The sequence below is a fragment of the Heloderma suspectum genome, chromosome 3 (assembly GCF_057233095.1).
Source record: "Heloderma suspectum isolate Gila_16-S chromosome 3, 16-S_ref, whole genome shotgun sequence".
In the NCBI taxonomy this organism is placed as follows: domain Eukaryota; kingdom Metazoa; phylum Chordata; class Lepidosauria; order Squamata; family Helodermatidae; genus Heloderma; species Heloderma suspectum.
This window is the reverse complement of record NC_139460.1, coordinates 206,817,488-206,835,326: the sequence shown is the minus strand read 5'-3', so window position 1 is coordinate 206,835,326 and position 17,839 is coordinate 206,817,488. Positions and strand designations below refer to the sequence as shown.

The 17,839-nt window shown below is 43.0% G+C and overlaps 1 protein-coding gene across 2 annotated transcripts in view; it reads right to left on the bottom strand.

Annotated features, from left to right (window-relative positions):
- Positions 1-17,839, bottom strand: part of CDK1 (cyclin dependent kinase 1) — a 47,587-nt gene that overhangs the window by 20,928 nt on the left and 8,820 nt on the right. The window contains exons 5-8 of one of the 2 annotated variants that reach the window (XM_084845361.1): positions 16,139-16,309; positions 13,859-14,022; positions 12,605-12,746; positions 10,931-11,092 (exon numbers count right to left, since the gene is read on the bottom strand). In XM_084845361.1, coding sequence (XP_084701487.1) covers positions 10,976-11,092; positions 12,605-12,746; positions 13,859-14,022; positions 16,139-16,309 — 594 coding nt within the window. In that variant the 3' untranslated portion in view covers positions 10,931-10,975. Of the gene's footprint in view, positions 1-8,990; positions 11,093-12,604; positions 12,747-13,858; positions 14,023-16,138; positions 16,310-17,839 lie in introns of those variants that run through there. The other variant, XM_084845360.1, reaches the window with a different exon arrangement.

Below are 17,839 nucleotides of genomic sequence, written 5' to 3'. Positions count from 1 at the left end.
CCACTTCATGTGCTAACTTTGTAGATGACGTACGGATGAGAAATGGAGTGGAACTTGAATGTGATGCATCCAAGTTTCATTGTAAAGTGCTGCTGCAGAAAGTGGTACCTTTGTGTTCATTGAGAAAGGGAGTAGGTGGCTCCTTTCACTTTAAATGAAATGCTTTTTTTGTTCAGTCGTGTCCGACTCTTCGTGACCCCATGGACCATAGCGCGCCAGGCCCTCCTGTCTTCCGCTCTCTCCCAGAATGTGCTCAAGTTCATGTTCATTGCATCGGTGATGCTATCTAGCCATCTCATCCTCTGCTGTCCCCTTCTCCTTTTGCTTTCGATCTTTCCCAGTGTCAGGATCTTTTCCAGGGAGTTTTCTTTTTGCATTAGGTGGCCAAAATATTTGAGCTTCAGCTTCAGTATCTGTCCTTCCAATGAGCACTCAGGGTTGATTTCCTTTAGGATGGACTGATTTGACCTCCTTGCAGTCCAGGGGACTTGTAAGAGTCTTCTCCAGCACCACAGTTCGAAAGCATCAATTCTTTGGCGCTCAGCCTTCCTTATAGTCCAGCTTTCACAGCCATACATTACTACTGGGAAAACCATAGCTTTGATTAGACGGACCGTTGTCGGCATGGTGATGTCTCTGCTTCTTACTATGCTGTCTAGGTTTGCCATAGCTTTCTTCCCAAGGAGCAAGCGTCTTTTAATTTCATGGCTACAGTCACCGTCTGCGGTGATCTTGGAGCCCAAGAAAATAAAATCTGTCACTGCTTCCATTTCTTCCCCTTCTATATGCCAGGAAGTGATGGGGCCAGATGCCATGATCTTAGTTTTTTTAATGTTGAGTTTCAGACCAGCTTTTGCACTCTCCACTTTCACCCTCAACAGGAGACTCTTTAGATCCTCTTCGCTTTCTGCCATTAGGGTGGTGTCGTCTGCGTATCTGAGGTTGCTGATAATTCTCCCGGCAATCTTAATTCCAACCTGTGATTCATCCAACCCTGCGTTTCTCATGATGTACTCGGCATATAAGTTAAATAAGCAGGGTGACAATATGCAGCCTTGTCGTACTCCTTTCCCAATTTTGAACCAATTGGTTGTTCCGTGTCTGGTTCTTACTGTTGCTTCTTGACCTTCGTACAGGTTTACCTGTCTTCTGAGAAGGTGGTCTGGTACTCCCATCTCTTTAAGAATTTGCCAGAGTTTGTTGTGATCCACACAATCAAAGGCTTTAGCGTAGTCAATGAAGCAGAAATAGACATTTTTCTGGAATTCTCTTGCTTTCACCATGATCCAGCGAATGTTGGCGATTTGATCTCTAGTTCCTCTGCCTCTTCGAAACCCAGCTTGTACTTCCGGTAGTTCTCGGTTCGCATACTGCTGAAGTCTAGCTTGTAGGATTTTGAGCATAACCTTGCTGGCATGTGAAATGAGCGCAATTGTACAGTAGTTTGAACACTCTTTGGCATTGCCCTTCTTTGGAATTGGAATGTAAAGTGACCTTTTCCAGTCTTGTGGCCACTGCTGAGTGTTCCAAATTTGTTGGCATATTGAGTCCAGCACTTTAACAGCATCATCTTTTAGGATTTTAAATAGCTCAGCTGGAATACTGTCATCTCCGCTAGCTTTGTTAGTAATGCTTCCTAAGGCCCACTTGACTTCACTCTCGAGGATGTCCAGCTCAAGTTCAGTGACCGCACTATCATGGCTATCAGGGACATTAGGATCTTTCCTGTATAATTCTTCTGTGTATACTTTCCACCTCTTTTTCATCTCATCTGCTTCTGTTAGGTCCCTGCTGTCTTTGTCCTTTATCATGCCCATCTTTGCACAAAACATTCCCTTGATATCTCCAATTTTCTTGAAAAGATCTCTAGTCTTTCCCATTCTGTTGTTTTCCTCGATTTCTTTGCATTGTTCATTTAAGAAGGCCTTCTTGTCTCTCCTTGCTATTCTCTGGAACTCTGCATTCAATTGGGTATATCTTCCCCTTTCTCCCTTGCTTTTCGCTTCCCTTCTTTCGTGAGCTACTTGTAAAGCCTCATCAGACAGCTACTTTGCTTTCTTGCATTTTTCTTTGGGATGGATTTAGTTGCTGCCTCCTGGACAATGTTACGGACCTCTGTCCATAATTCCTCCGGCACTCTATCAGGTCTAATCCCTGAAATCTATTCCTCACCTCCACTGTATATTCATAAGGGATATGATTTAGGTCATACCTGAATGGTTTAGTGGTTTCCCCTACATTCTTCAATTTAAGCCAGAATTTTGTAAGCAGCAGCTCATGATCTGAGCCACAGTCAGCTCCAGGTCTTGTTTTGACTGACTGTATAGAGCTTCTCCATCTTTGTCCACAAAGTACATAATCAATCTGATTTCGATATTGACCATCTGGTGATGTCCATGTGTAGAGTCGCCTCTTGTGCTGTTGGAAAAGAGTGTTTGCTATGATCAGCGTGTTCTCTTGGCAAAACTCTATTAGCCTTTGTCCTGCTTCATTTTGTACACCAAGGCCATGCTTGCCTGTTATCCCGGTGATTTCTTGACTTCCTACTTTAGCATTCCAATCCCCTATGATGAAGAGAACATCTTTTTTTGCTGTTGGTTCTAGAAGGTGTTGTAGGTCTTCATAGAACCGATCAACCTCAGCTTCTTCAGCCTCAGTGGTTGGGGCATAGAGTTGAATTACTGTGATGTTGAATGGTTTGCCTTGGATTCGTACTGAGATCATTCTATTGTTTTTGAGATTGTACCTCAGTACTGCTTTTCCCACCCTTTTGTTGACTATGAGTGCTACTCCATTTCTTCTAAGGGATTCTTGCCCACAGTAGTAGATATAATGGTCACCTGAATTAAATTTGCCCATGCTTGTCCATTTTAGTTCACTGATTCCCAAGATGTCGATGTTCAATCTTGCCATCTCATGTTTGACCACCTCCAGCTTACCTTGATTCATTGATCTGACTTTCCAGGTTCCTAAACAATATTGTTCTTTACAGCATCGGATTTTCTTTTCACCACCAGACACATCCACAGCTGAGTGTCCTTTCGGCTTTGGCCCAGCCGCTTCACTCTTTCTGGCACTACGTGGAAATACCTTCTGCTCTTCCCCAGTAGTATATTGGACACCTTCCGACCTGAGGGGCTCATCTTCCGGTGTCGTATCTTTTAGCCTTGTGATTCGTTCCATGGGGTTTTCTTGGCAAGAATACTGGAGTGGGTTGCCATTTCCTTCTCCAGTGGACCACATTTTGTCAGAACTCTCTGCCATGACCTGTCCGTCTTGGGTGGCCCTGCACGGCATAGCTTATGGCTTCACTGAGTTACGCAAGCCCCTTCGCCACAACAAGGCAGTGATCCATTTAAAATAGTTGTTTGTATGTGTCTATAAACCCTATCTTCCTATGCATGTGCATGCGCATGAGTGGAGCAAACCAACAAAAGATGTCCTCTGTCTTGGATAAGTTGACAAATTGCACTGTTCTTCCTAGTGGACAGGTTTGTTGCAGTTTTACGGTATGTTGTAAACTCACCTGTAACGTATTTTTCTAGCAGGCTTTGAATGACATTCTTCACTCTCACGATAAAGTAGTAGACGTACAGCAGCAGTTTTCCTTCTTTTACAGCTAGGCTTCTAAATTCTCAGTGTTAATCTTCCCTACATTTCAGTCAATTAATTGGTTGCCAGAAGATGTGTGTGTGTGGGGGAGCCTTTTAATCTTTTTGTTCAAACAAATCTATTAGCCAACCAAAAGAGATGAGAGGGAGAGCGGTGGAAACATTTTCAGTGCCAAATGCACTTTCTGATGGGATAATACTAATTTATGGGATTGCTACATACAATACTGCACTAGCAAAGCAGGCTTTGTTAGTAATTTAGAACGTAGGCAGCCTATTTTTCAGAAAGAAAGTTTGGCAAGAGGAAATGGGACAGTTTGATTATGCCAAATGCATTTTGCCTCCTATGCATTTGGGGTCAAACTGACCCCCAACAAGGTTGAACAATATATACAATATCTCCCACTAACTTTTACTAGGTCATACTCCCTGTATTCTCCTACAATAAAAATAGGGTGTCAACCCGCCTTTTATTTCAAGGGTTACACTAGAAGGGTGTTGGGGTCACTTATACCCCAATTAAAGTGAATGGGAGGAAATACTGCAGGCCCTATTAACAACTTAATAGAAGTTGAATCAGCAGCTACAGCAGTGAGAAAATGTTTGTGAACACTAATGATAATTACGGAAATTCCATAGTTCTACCATGATAGCCTTTGTGAATCAAAACCAATCTTTTTCTAAATATCAAGTAGGCTTTATATTAACCAATTCCGTAAGTTTGTGAAATAAAATTATGTATGAATTAGGCAGACAATGAGTACTTTAGGTTATGTGCAAAATAAGTGAACCTCTGGTTGCATCAGCTCAGTTAAACATCTGATTCTAATTATTCCCTTTAAGTAATTAGATAGAACTTCAGGGATGAGTTGGGAGGCCCCACCCTATAAAAGGATCAGAAACATGAGTTTGGTGTTCAGTTGTGTGGAAACATTGTGCCACAATCAAGACATCTCTAAGAAGCTCAGAAAAGCAGAAAGGCAGAACCATTTCTAAGGATGTGGAGCTCCACCAATCAACTGTCAGACAGTCTACAAATGGAGATGGTTCAAGACCACATTCACTCTACCCAGGAGCAGTTGTCCCACCAAAACCTCTCCATGAACAAACCAGTGCATCACCCAGGAAGTCAAAAAGTGCCCCAGCGTAACATCCAAGGATCTGCAGGCCACTCTCACCTTGGCAAATGTGAGTGTTCATGGTTTCAGCAATCAGAAAAAGACTGAACAAGAATGGTGTTCATGGGAGGATAGACAGGAGGAAACCATTGCACTCTAAAAATAACACTGCTGCCCTTCTGAAGTTCTCTAACGATCACGTAGATGGTCCTCAAGATTTCTGGAACAATATTCTCTGGGCAGACAAGCAAAGGTAGAACTTTTTGGCCCAGTCAGAAATGTTGTTTGGCAAAAAACAAACACCGAGTTGGAACAGAAGAACCTCATCCCAACTGTCAGGTATGGTGGTGGGAATGTTTGGGCCTGCTTTGCGCTCTCAGGACCTGGACAGCTTGCCACCATTGACACAACCATGAATTCTGTGGTGTACCAGAAGATTATGGAGAAGAATGCCATCTGTCTGTGAGCTGAAGCTGAACCGAAAGTGGGTCATCCAACAAGACAATGATCCTAAACATACAAGCAGATCTACAAAAGAATAGCTGTGGAAGAAATTCTGCATTTTAAGAATACCCTAGTCAAGGTCTGGACTTAAACCCCATCGAAATGTCGTGGCAGGACCAGCAGCAAGCTGTTCATGCAAGGAAGCCCTCAAATGTCACTGAGTTGAAGCAGTTCTGTAAGGAGGAATGGGCCAAAATTCCTCAAAACCGATGTGAGGGAGTGACCAACAGTCACAGGAAATGCTTACTTGATGTCATTGCTGCTCAAGGGGGTGCCGCCAGGTACTGAATCTAAAGGTTCACATACTTTTTCACACATGGATATTGAATGTTGAATCAGTTTTGAATAAATAAATGTTGAAAAAACATCATGTTTGTATGTCATTTGTTTACTCAGGTTATCTATGGTTCTTTAGCATTATGGGGTTAGATTAAGATCTAATAACATTTTAGGTTAGTAACATGTGACAGACCTAAGTGGTTCAAAAACTTTCTCGCCACTGTAACTATGAACTATTCAGTATTACTTTAAAAAGCAAAAGAAAAACATTGTCCAGTAAGCTCTGAATGAAGAAATACATGAATAAGGGATCAGGGGATTAACATTTGGGGAGCATTGCAGACCTGCTATCATCCAGCTAGGGAGACTGGAGGGAAAACTGCACAGCTAGGTAGTGCATGAATGGTCTCTCTCATACCAAACTGCTGTGGTTGCTCTAGCAATTTATAGAAAGCTAAAACCCCACTCCATTCACTTGGGACACCTCTACTGTGACAAACCTTAATACTATGTTGTGGGGTCATTTTTTTTTTAAACAGTGAAGTGAATTTATTGTCATCTACCTTGCTGTTTTTAAACCATGACTCAGTCAGATAGGTCCAAACTATCAGATTAGGAAAGTGCTTTACAAGTGTAGGAGGCTGTAGGGTATTTTTTTTCCTCATCATAAATAATTGCAAGATTTATGGACATTTCATGATAAATATGAAAAGAGGATAATACAGGAAAAAATAGTAATGCTTAGAGCCAGATTACTTCTTTGAATGATGATAGAAATACTGGGGTCTTAAAACATATTTCAGAAATTTGATGTAGTGATACTTAGGTTCCACAAAGATTAAACATTTCTAGACCACATGTAGAAATAATACCACTACTATTGACAGTGCAATCGTAAAAATGTCTACTCAGAAGTCAGTCCCATTAAGTTCAAGTGTGTATAGGATTGCAACCCTAACTCTAAATTAACATGGTTTAGTAATCAGATTTTAACCATTTAAGAAACATATGAAGTAGTTAGTATCAATGAGAAACTTGATCTGAAATCAATTTAAACCAGACTTCTTTTCTTGCCAATTCAAATCATGATTTAAAATCATTTAAATCACCTTGATTTATCAACCCACCACCCTCCTCTACACTGTGCCTTCTTTGCGGGAAAGAAATGAAGAGCCATAAAACTGAGCAATGCACACCATGTGATACTTATATGGCCAACTGTAAGGGCTAGTAAGTGGAATTGGAATTTTCCACACATTGCTTCTTGCCCCAATCCAGGAAGAGACAAGTGTATAGAAGCAGAGTACAGTGTGTGCTTGTGGGCTGTTAAGGTTATAGGAGCCCTGTCCTCCTTTGCCGATTATAAGCAGTTACAAAACCACGTCAGGAGTAAAAACACTGGCTTGGATAATCTTTAGGTGTACTAGATGGAGCATCACTTTGTGAAGGTTACTTCTTTTTAAATGAGGTCTGCATATGTGTGACAGCCAGCCAATTACTCATTAGCCAGATTTTATTGCATAAGCAAATCTTTCCCCTCACTCTTTTTTTAAAGTGAATTGTTTAATTCCCTTTGGGGATTTCCTTTTCAAAGCTGGAATGGCTAATGAGGATTATACAGAATGACACTTATTAGTCTTGTGCTGCTCTCTCTCTCTGTCGAAGTAGCCCCCTTCAAGCTGGAAAAAAAACTTATTGTCTCAGTGTGCTGATCTGGGAGAGATATAAGCATTGCATATGCCTTATCAGGAGAAAAATGCCAGAAAATGTTAAAAAAACAAAGAGATAACCATGACCAGCTACAAATATTCAGCACTGATAAAGGATGGACTGACCAACAGCATGGTCCTGCCAAGAATGGTCACCTCTGCCCATGCTATATGCTGGTCAGTATCTTTTTCCCCACTCAACTACAACTCAATATTCTACAACAGTGAAATCAGTTGTGGCCTGTGGACTGATGGGAGAGATCTCTGGTCAAGTTCACAAACATAGCCTGTTTTCCAACATAGGTGAATTCTAATTACTACCTTTCTAACTAGCCCACACTAACAATTTTAACAGGATTCGGTGTTTTCATGACTACAATCTATTCCTTTGCTCATAGGACTGCAAAGAAAAACTACTTGCACATAGGGCAACCAGTTATGCATTGCCCAAAAAGAGGTGAAAAAATGGGATACAAGTTTCCATAAAAATTGGACATCCTAATGTATATGTACAGATTCAAGTTTAGAAAGAACTATTGAGCGCCGAAGAATTGATGCTTTCGAACTGTGGTGCTGGAGAAGACTCTTACGAGTCCCCTGGACTGCAAGGAGGTCAAATCAGTCCATCCTAAAGGAAATCAACCCTGAGTACTCATTGGAAGGACAGATACTGAAGCTCAAATATTTTGGCCACCAAATGCGAAGAGAAAACTCCCTGGAAAAGACCCTGATGCTGGGAAGGATTGAAGGCAAAAGGAGAAGGGGATGGCAGAGGATGAGATGGCTAGATAGCATCACCAATGCAATGAATATGAACTTGAGCACACTCCGGGAGAGAGCGGAGGACAGGAAGGCCTGGCGTACTATGGTCCATGGGGTCACGAAGAGTCGGGCATGACTTAACGACTGAACAACAACAACTAATTTAAATTGAAACAGAATGCATCTTTCCCTACTGGGGAGGAGTGTGACCAGGTGACTTTTATGCCAGATCAGCGTGCTGCCCAGCCACTAACATAGGGGTGGGCAACAAGTGGTCCACATGCAACTCCACTGGCCATTTTTGCAGTGTCCCCCCCCCCCACACACACCAATTTGCAACTGAAATTTGGTGATGTGATTGCTGCAGTAGCAGCAGCTAAAAAGGGGGCAACTTTGCTTAAAAGCAAGGTGTGTGAAAGAAGAACGCTCTTTGTTTTAAAGGGAAATTCGGGGGGGTTCCAGTAAGGGGGGGACACAGGGATGCGGCACCTGGTGGGGTCAGTGGGAGGGAATGCAGCGCCCCAGAAGTTGCCCACTGCCGTGCCATCGGTTGATGGGTAATTTCAAAGCCCCTGTTCTTCCCTCTTATGGTTCTTGATTTACAAAGTGGGCTAGGTCTAGACAGTCCTTCAAACAAGGAATGCCTTCAAATAAAGGGCTGTTCTCTGTAAAATAGGGCACATGCCCCACCCACTTACACCCATCAGCTTAAACATCACTTAATTCCTCTATATTCACTAACTACTAAACCAGAACTTATTTTACTGTAAGTGTAGTTTAACTAAGACTGCAGCTGCAACTCAAAACAAACGTTTCAGTCTTCTTGCCAACGAAGAGGAGAACATGAGAAACTGCTACTTCCTATCGGTGGGGCAAAATTTCCCACACAATTCAACTTTCACAGAATAGACTGTCTTAAAAAGAATTTGCAGATATTTCCCCAGCCCCACAAGAATATTAACAGATTCCCCCATCCCCCATTTTGCTACACATAAGGTAGAGAATTTGGGGCACAACTCTAGATCCATTTTTAATATTGCTGAACATTATTTTAATATTGGTTGAAGGACAAGATAGCATCCTCTCCCATGTACAAAAGCTGACCCGACTGGCAGCTGAATCGTCAACACTGGCAATGGGACAGCATCCTTTACCACACCTGAAGGCAGCAGGCTACTTTAAGGGAGCGCAGGGCAGGCTGCATGGCCCACAGCTTTCTCTTCCAACATCTTGCTGCCGCCTCCCCGTATCCACCACATGAGGCAATTGCCTCAGTCTGCCTAATGGTAGGACCAGCCCTTCCTGATCTTTCCAGTCCTCCCCTTAGCCTATTGCTGCCTAAATCCACTAGGATAAACTAACAATATAGTTTCATTCAGCATTACCTGAGCAGAAACTCAGGTAATGCTGAATGAATGCTGAACTCAGTACTTCCCCCCGCCCTTATAAAACCACCCACAAATAGGGTGGAGAATTTGGGGAGGCCATTTTTTTGCTCAGTCCTAGACTCACTGCCTTTTAGATACCAAATACATTTGATACAATTCCTAATGGAAGGATCTGCAAAACCACCAATAAGCCCAACTTCCCCTTCAAACCAAAATTAAATATAGCACATGTTAAAATAGCAATACAGAGAGCCTGCACAATAAACCTCAAACCATTAAAAAGTAAATATGGCCTAGAAACCACTATCACAACCTACAGTGTTATATTACAAACACCGATATTAATGTTAGTTTTACATTAGAATGCAGCAAACAGGTTCAGCAAGCATGCCTTCGTTCAAGGGAGAAGGTAGAATTACAGAGGTCCGAGAATTGCAGTTCTATAAACAAAAAGGGGATGTGGGAGAGAAAGGGGGCTAAGGATTTCTGACCATTTTCAACACCCTGACCAAATTACAATCGCCAAGGGTTGGTGGGGTGGGAGCCATGGCAGGCAAACTGGTAAAGCCAGAATAAATAGGCAGATATATACTGCATATCAGCAAACCACCTAAGGCTATTTATACAGAAATCAGTCATTTTAGTCAATGGGTCTCCCCCACTGCTTTGCCTTTTACTAGAATATTTAGATACTACATTGACATCTTGTGGTGAAGGAGAATATGACATCCCAAAAACAAAGCCAAGGCTTACTGATTCATAGGATATAATAGAACTATATATCCAGATATAATTATAGATCCAGAATATATAATTTCTTATTTGTATTGTTTAGTGTATACTGATTGCGTAACCCCACGTAAGAGTGGATTATGACAGGCAAAGTGCACGTATGTGAATTGAAGAGTTGTATGTGGCCAAGATGGGAGGGTGGTGGTGGGGAGAAGAGATGCATTGCCTGCGTGCTCTGCACACTGGGATGCTTCAGAGTTGCATCGTGTGCAATGCGTATCAGTGAGGGACAGGCCAACATGAAGGGCAGGTTTAGCCCGCACTGCAACAGTATCTGCAAGCACAACACTTGCATGGGATGAAAGTGAATGGCTGGAATTCACTCCTAAGGGGAAAAAATAATGAGGTGCCCTCAAGGACGTCATTAGGGTGAGGAGAGCACCTGCTGCTGTTCACGCCACCATTAAAATCAAGCCTGCCTCTATCTGCTTAGCTCCATCCTGGGTCCCATTTCATTTACAAAGATACGTACTTCCACTGGCATAACCCAAACTGCCATGTAACTTCTATACCCCCTTCATTTAGCAATGTTAAAGAGTTGTTCAGCATATATGAAAGAAAGAAACAAATACTGTCTCCACTCCTATCCTAGATTTAACATTTGTATTTATATAATAGTGTAATTAATTAACAGTTTACAACTTTATTGGGTAAAGTACAGGTTAATATTTACATTTAAGGACGATTTAAACCAGAGCACTCTAAACAGGGCTACAGTTTTAGAATAGGACAAGACACATACATATAAAAAAACAGGAGAGACTGACTTTCAGTATTTTTGCTCCAAACACCTGCAGGTTGTTTTAGGGCAGTTAGCATTTCTTTATCCGATTAGCTGGAAGTTTGGATTTGTCCAAGTCGTCAAAGTACGGATGATTCAAGGCCACACGGCCAGAAATTCTCTTTGCAGGATCATAGATTAACATTTTCTGCAAGTCAAAATAAAGGCAAGTTAGCCACCTGCTGTATGAGCAAGCTTACGCAGAGATCAGGATCCTTAGAATGGCACATTTCATGCCAAACACCCACCTGATCCAGTAACCTATTCTCTCTCTTTGTATTTGACATTAGGTCAAAAGCTTACAGTAGGAAGGGATCTATTCATACCTGTTCTAGCTTAGTAGTTTCAGTTCCTCTCCAACATCAACATTTTAATTTTGGCAAAGCAAGGTACTTTAGGGGGCTGAACCACATTCCTCAGTCCTGGTTCATACATCCTATGGTGTACCTCTTCACATGGTGGAAGAACAGGCGTGTCTCTATCCATCCACTCTGCAAGTGTCCAAACCCACGGAGCAGACACTCCATACATATAGACACCTAGTAATATTGAGTATCCAGTTGACATACTTCTCCCTCAAAGGAGAGATGGCATGAATTGGGTACCCATACCAGCTGTGCATCAGCATGGAGCACCTGCTTCATGGGAAGGGGGATGTAGAACTCCCACATCTCCATCATGCAAAAAGACATGCCCTTGCAGGTAATTTGACAGAATGCAGCCCACTGACTTTGTCCCAGAGACCTAATTACGATTTGGAAACTCTGAAAAGCAGGAGGGAGGGTTGAGTGGAGAAGTTTAATTTTATAAATTTAGTCACAGATTATGCATAGTGGAGAGACAGTAGACAAAGGAAGACAGGCCACTCTCACTCACACAGTTAAATTAGTCTAGCAGTAGCTTAGGGACAGGCAAAAAACAATTACTTCTTCACATAATACATAACTAATTTTATGGAATTCACTACCATCACCTTCCCCAAGCTGGAGCCCCCTGGATGTGTTGGACAACTCCCATAATCCCTCAGACCAACGCATCTGGACGGTACCAGATTGGGGAAGGCTGCATGACCACAAGATGTGGCAATGACCACTGGTTAAATGGCTTTAAAGGGATTAGAGAAATTCACAGAGGAGAAGGCTATCAATGGCTACCAGCTGTGGCAGCTAAGTAGAACCTCCACTGCCAGAGGCAGCAACACCTATAAATCCCAGCTGCTGGGAAGCCATAACAGGGAAGGGGCTTTTGCCTTCATGCCCTGCTGTGGGCTTCCCTGAAGAAAGTGACTCACTACTACAAGAAGCAAATTATCAGACTGGCTAGACCTTTAGCCTGATCCAACACAGTTCTTCCTAGTATCTCACATTTTATAGATAATGTACACACACACACCAAACTTCTCCTCCAACAAGATTATTCAAAAATAATTCATCTGCATATGCCTGTGGCCAACTAAATCCTATGCAGTCCCATCTTATTTATCCCCAACAACTTTGGGGGACAACCAAATCTTTCAGCCAGATGGAGAAATGTTTATCTTGCATCAGAACCTTAAGTTGAATTAAATTAACATAAACATAAAATTACACACACACACACTCATACTCATTCATTCTGTGTGTGCCCTCTACCCATCCAGGCGAGAGAAATGTTCACTTACAGAAAGCAGGTCTAGTCCATCTTCATCCAGGTTTTTCACATGAGAGGCCAGACTGCTGGGTTTCCACTTGGGGAAAGTGTTCTTGTAATCCTGCAAGGATTCTACTTCAGGCCACACATCGTTGTTGGGTGTCCCCAGTGCTCTGCAGGGAAAATAACCACACAGCTGATTGAAGCTGCAAGGGCGGTTCTGTGGACAGGTCAGGGGCAGGCTGGTTGTTTGGGTCTACAGCCTTCCCATTCCCCTGACATGCCCCCAGAATCGGGGAGAAGGTACACCAGCCCTGGAAGTGGCATAGTTTCCCTCCCATTGCAACCAGTGAGAGGGAAATTATAAGGGGGAAAGAAAGACAGCACTCCTCCCTCTCTTCCAGCAGGAGCCCAGCAGGACTTTGGATAAGGTGGCTCCTTTGCCTTGGGGTGTGCCCTGCACCTGCAACTTAGAGCAATCTAAGTTATCTTCGGCAAACATATTTGAATAGATCCTGCTGAACACTTGAGAATTGCCCCTTGCAAGATCACTGTAGTAACACTCACGAATCCCACTAGCCTAGACACCAGTTATGTAGCTGTGCTGAAATCCTCAGCTTCTGAAGATATGCATGGCAATAAGGTTGTGGTGCTGAACTGAACATTACTGCATGTAAGAAAATGAACATCTACACTATTAGGCTCTGTGAGGGGGCAAGCACAACCCACCACCCCCAGCAGGCTAGACCTGGCTAGACCTTTAGCCTGATCCAACACAGGGATTGAAGGCTGAAGTGGGATTGTCCAGGCAAAACTTTACGTTTCAGTTCAATGCACCCAGCTACACCACCAGTTGCCAGAGTAGTGCTAACAGACACTGCCGCAACATCCTGGCCTGAAAACACTACCATCTGAACCATTATAAAGTCCACGCACAACATCTTTATACACAGATGTGCCAGTATAATCACTCAGAAATCAAGCCGTTAAGGCTGCAATCCTGAACACTTACTAGGAAGTTAATCCCACTGAACTCAGTGGGACTTACTTCCAAGCAAATATGTTTAGGATCCAGTTAGCTCAGAACCATAATAATGTATCTCTTAACAGTTTGCCATCACAAAAGGGATAATGAACATAGACAAACAAGGAAGTCTCAGCTCACTGCACAGACAACAAAACTCTCTGAAACAGACAGGATACATTTCCATGAAAGCAGATCTAAATTGGCCAACTGCAACTGTACCGCACCACAGATGGATTTTTCCCACTCTGCATTCGATACCTGAAGATCCTGAAGAGTTGATCAATTTCCGAGTCCCCATGGAAGAGTGGTTTCTTTGTCGCCATTTCAGCAAATATTGTACCTATGCTCCATACATCTACAGGTGTGGAGTAACGTGCAGAGCCTAGCAACACTTCTGGGGATCTGTACCACAAAGTTACTACCTAGCACAAGAAAGTGCTTATTAGAAGGTGCTATTTGAAGAAAGAAAAAGGTATGGCATACTTTGTGGAGTAACTAATGCAACCCACTCAGCTACAATATCCACCATAGTACACTTCTGGAATCAGTACACTAGTTCTTGAGGTTGCAGCTGCTTTTAAAGGCACACAGTCTCAATTCTGAAAATTCAGTGGTAAGTTTATACCTGAGATAGTTACAGTTACCTGGTTCGTGCATAAAGCCAACTCATGGTTTGTTGCCCTATCCAGGATTTGTCTGGCAGATAATCAAAGAAACCATGGTTTGTTTTCTCAATCCCTGGTTGTTTGCTTCCCTCCTCCTTCCCCCACTCCCTCCCTATATCCCAAATGTCTTTGCAGCGCTGCAGTACTGGCAAGAAGAGTAGCCACTCTTTTGATACCATGTTGTCTGCCACCTCTGTAGCCTGGCAAAACAAGCCATGGACAACCCACGGTTCTGGGTTCACATAATGACAACCCAATGTTCACAACCCAACAACAAGGCAGGATTTCTCTTTCTGACCTGGTTTGGACAAAACAACACCCCACCATGGGTTCATTAAACTTTGGGGCAGTGCAGCACATGCCATCTGCCATTCTGAATATGTAGGCCCTGGCTGGGGGTTGCCGTGGCTTGTCATGTCATCCAAACCCAGCTAGTGGGGATTAGCAGCACCCATGGCTTATTTTAAGGTTATGCAAGGGTCGTTTAACCCTCAAATAACCCCCATCGGCTGGGTTCAGACAACACACCAAGCCACGGCTGGGGCTTACATATTCATAAATGCAACTAGCAGTGAGGAGAGCCAGAACTGGGCAGGGCCACCCCTTTTCTCTCCCCACCAAGCAGGTTGCAGAGGGAAGGTCAGATCACATTTGCCAGAGGTCCAAACAGACGGCTTTCAGAGGGCTGCAGGCTGCCCACTCCCTGTTATAAGATGATGCATGGTGCGGAGGAAGGGAGAGACTTTTTGTCCCCCATTGTAATATTAGAACTACCCAATGAAGTAGATGGGCGATAGCTTTACGAGATATATTATAAAGTACTTCTTCACACAGTCCATACCATTATGGAATTTACTGCCACATGATGCGATGACTGCCAGTCTAAGGTGACAGCTATTCACAAACACAACAAAATGGAGCCCCCAGATTCAGAAGCAGTATGCCTCTGCATGCCAGGTGTTTGATGGGGAAGGGGCAGAAGAGCAGACAGGGAGGGCTACTGCCTTCATTTCCTGCTTGTGGGCTTCCCTGAGGCATTAGGTTGGCCACTGAAGAAGACAAAATGCTGGACTACAGAGGCCTTTGATCGGATCCAGCAAGGTTCTTGACACTCTTAGCTTCCAAATTAATGCTATGTAGTAGCCTCTTTAAGCACACAACAATGGAAAACTTGTTAGCCTTTTAGTGTAAGATTTAGCATTGGGGAATTGAAAGAACGAGAATGCTCTGTTATGAAATAGCCAGAGTAATACCTCACATGTTACAGAAGATGTTTACATTAGCTGCAGCAATATGTTGGAGATGTGGTCAAGATCGCACAGACTTCAAATATACATGGCAGACTTGTAAAGATGCAAGACATTTTCGGGCTACTGTGATTTGTATGATAGAAGGTATAACTGGATATAAATTACCTATGAATCCAATGGTTTTACTATTCACAGCTGAAAGGAATTTGTTACAACTAATAACCAAATAATGGTTGCAAATATGCCAACTTCTGCCCGAATACCAATAGCAAAAAACTGGAAAAAATAAGCAGTGTCAACTTTAAGAAAATGGCAGAATATTTGGCACAGAATACTAATGCATAACATTTCACTTTATGAGAAACTTTGGAAGGTGTAGGATACAAAAAATGATTCCTTGGAATAAGTTTGTTCAGAATTGGAGATTTAAAAAATGATTACAGGAATATAAATAAGGACTTTTAGCAATAGCATGAAAGACAGATTGTACCTAACATTTGTAGTAGACCTGATTTGGAAATTCTCTTTTTTGGTTTGTATCATACTCTGGGGAAAGTATTTATTTGTTTTCACTCTTGTTATTTAATCATTATTTTTCTTAATACTAATTAAAGACCCCTTACCTCATGTGTATAGACCCGCACAGGGATGCCAAAAGCTCGCGCCAGCCCAAAGTCAGCTAGTTTAATTACTCCATTGTCATCAATTAATAAGTTCTGAGGCTTCAAGTCTCTGTGCAGAACTCTTCTTGAATGACAGAACACAATACCTTGCAAGATTTGGTACAAGTAACTCTGAAAGAATGACATAGTGTGTTACTACAGACAGATTACGATCTGCTCTGAAGATGGACATCGCAGAAGACATGCAAGGATCCCCTTCACATCTAAATCATAGGGGCAAGATGAGACTGCAAGTATGCACTATGCAGAATTCATAAATGAAAGCAACCATAAAGAAGCATGGGGGGAGGGAGGCAGCATCATCAGCACTGGCTCTGCTGGGAGACCAGCTCCATCAGGCTCTTCTCTCCACCAACTGCCACCTGACTGCAGCTTTGCTATCAAGTTGCAGCAGGAGTGATGGGAGGCAGGGCCTGTAGCAGAGGGACCAGCCACTCTTGGCTCCTCCTTTCCATGAACTGTTTTCATTCCAGCTTGTTATAAAAACTTTGTTACTAAGAATTAGCGCCTGAGTTACCTTTTTCCTCCTCCATCCCAACCCCCTTCTTCTTTTGTGTTATGTCTTTTAGATGGTAAACCTGGGAGCAGGGACAATCTTATTAATGGCCTTTGTAAGCTACTCTGGGAGCCTTTTTCAGCTGAAGGGCACGAAAAAACATGCTCCAAACCAGGGGTGGCTCAAGGGTCATATGAAGCAATCAAAAGCCTTCTGAAGTGATCCTCCTCCAGCAGCCAACTGCATATGGAGAGAAGCCTGGAGGGGGGGGGGGGGAGAGACGGGAGATCACATCCTTCTGGTCCTATTCTTGGAAAACCCTATGGCATCATGCATTTATTGCACTTTATAAAGAAGAACAATAGACGGCACTGATCAAGTCCATACTCACTTAGCTTCAACAGGGCTACCGTATTGGGCGGTCCCAGATCATACACTGGGATCATTTAGTGAGTAACGTCTTATTTTTAAAAAGTCACACTATACAAATGCAAGGGTCAGTTGCTTCATACAAAATCCATTACTGCCTTGTTTTGCTTGTCTAAATTAGTGCAAGAATAACCTTTAGGATGGGGCACCACAGAACACAAAAGTTTGTCATACAGATCCCATGGCTCAAAAATTCTCAACAAGGCTTTTAAGCCATCTTTGTAGCTGCCAAGGGGCACAGTAGAACAGCTCCACCATCTCTTAGAGTCAACTGCTGCAGTACAGTAGATCATGCTGTCAGACATTTTGATACAGAACCATTTACTAAAGTGGTTTCTAACCTCTGTTCTTCGACATCCTTAGGAAGGGCTGGGCAAGTTGTGGCCCTCCAAATGTTTTGGCCTACAACTCCCATCAGCTTTAGCCAGCATAACAAATGGTGAGAGACACTGGGAGTTGAAGGCCAAAACAGCTGGAGGGCCACAACTTGCCCACCTCTGTCCTTGGGTATCCTAGATAGCAAGATCTAAGCAACAGTGGTCAAGTGTCTGCCTTCTCATATCATGTGCAGCTATAAGGGGTATCAGATGCTTTTAGGACAGAGTCAGTTTATGCAAGGCAACAGTGAAGCCCAGACCCATCCAGCATTCCACATGCCTGTGTATGAACTGGAATTCACCCTGGGAGTCTTGTATGTCGTGGATGCTGCATTTGTC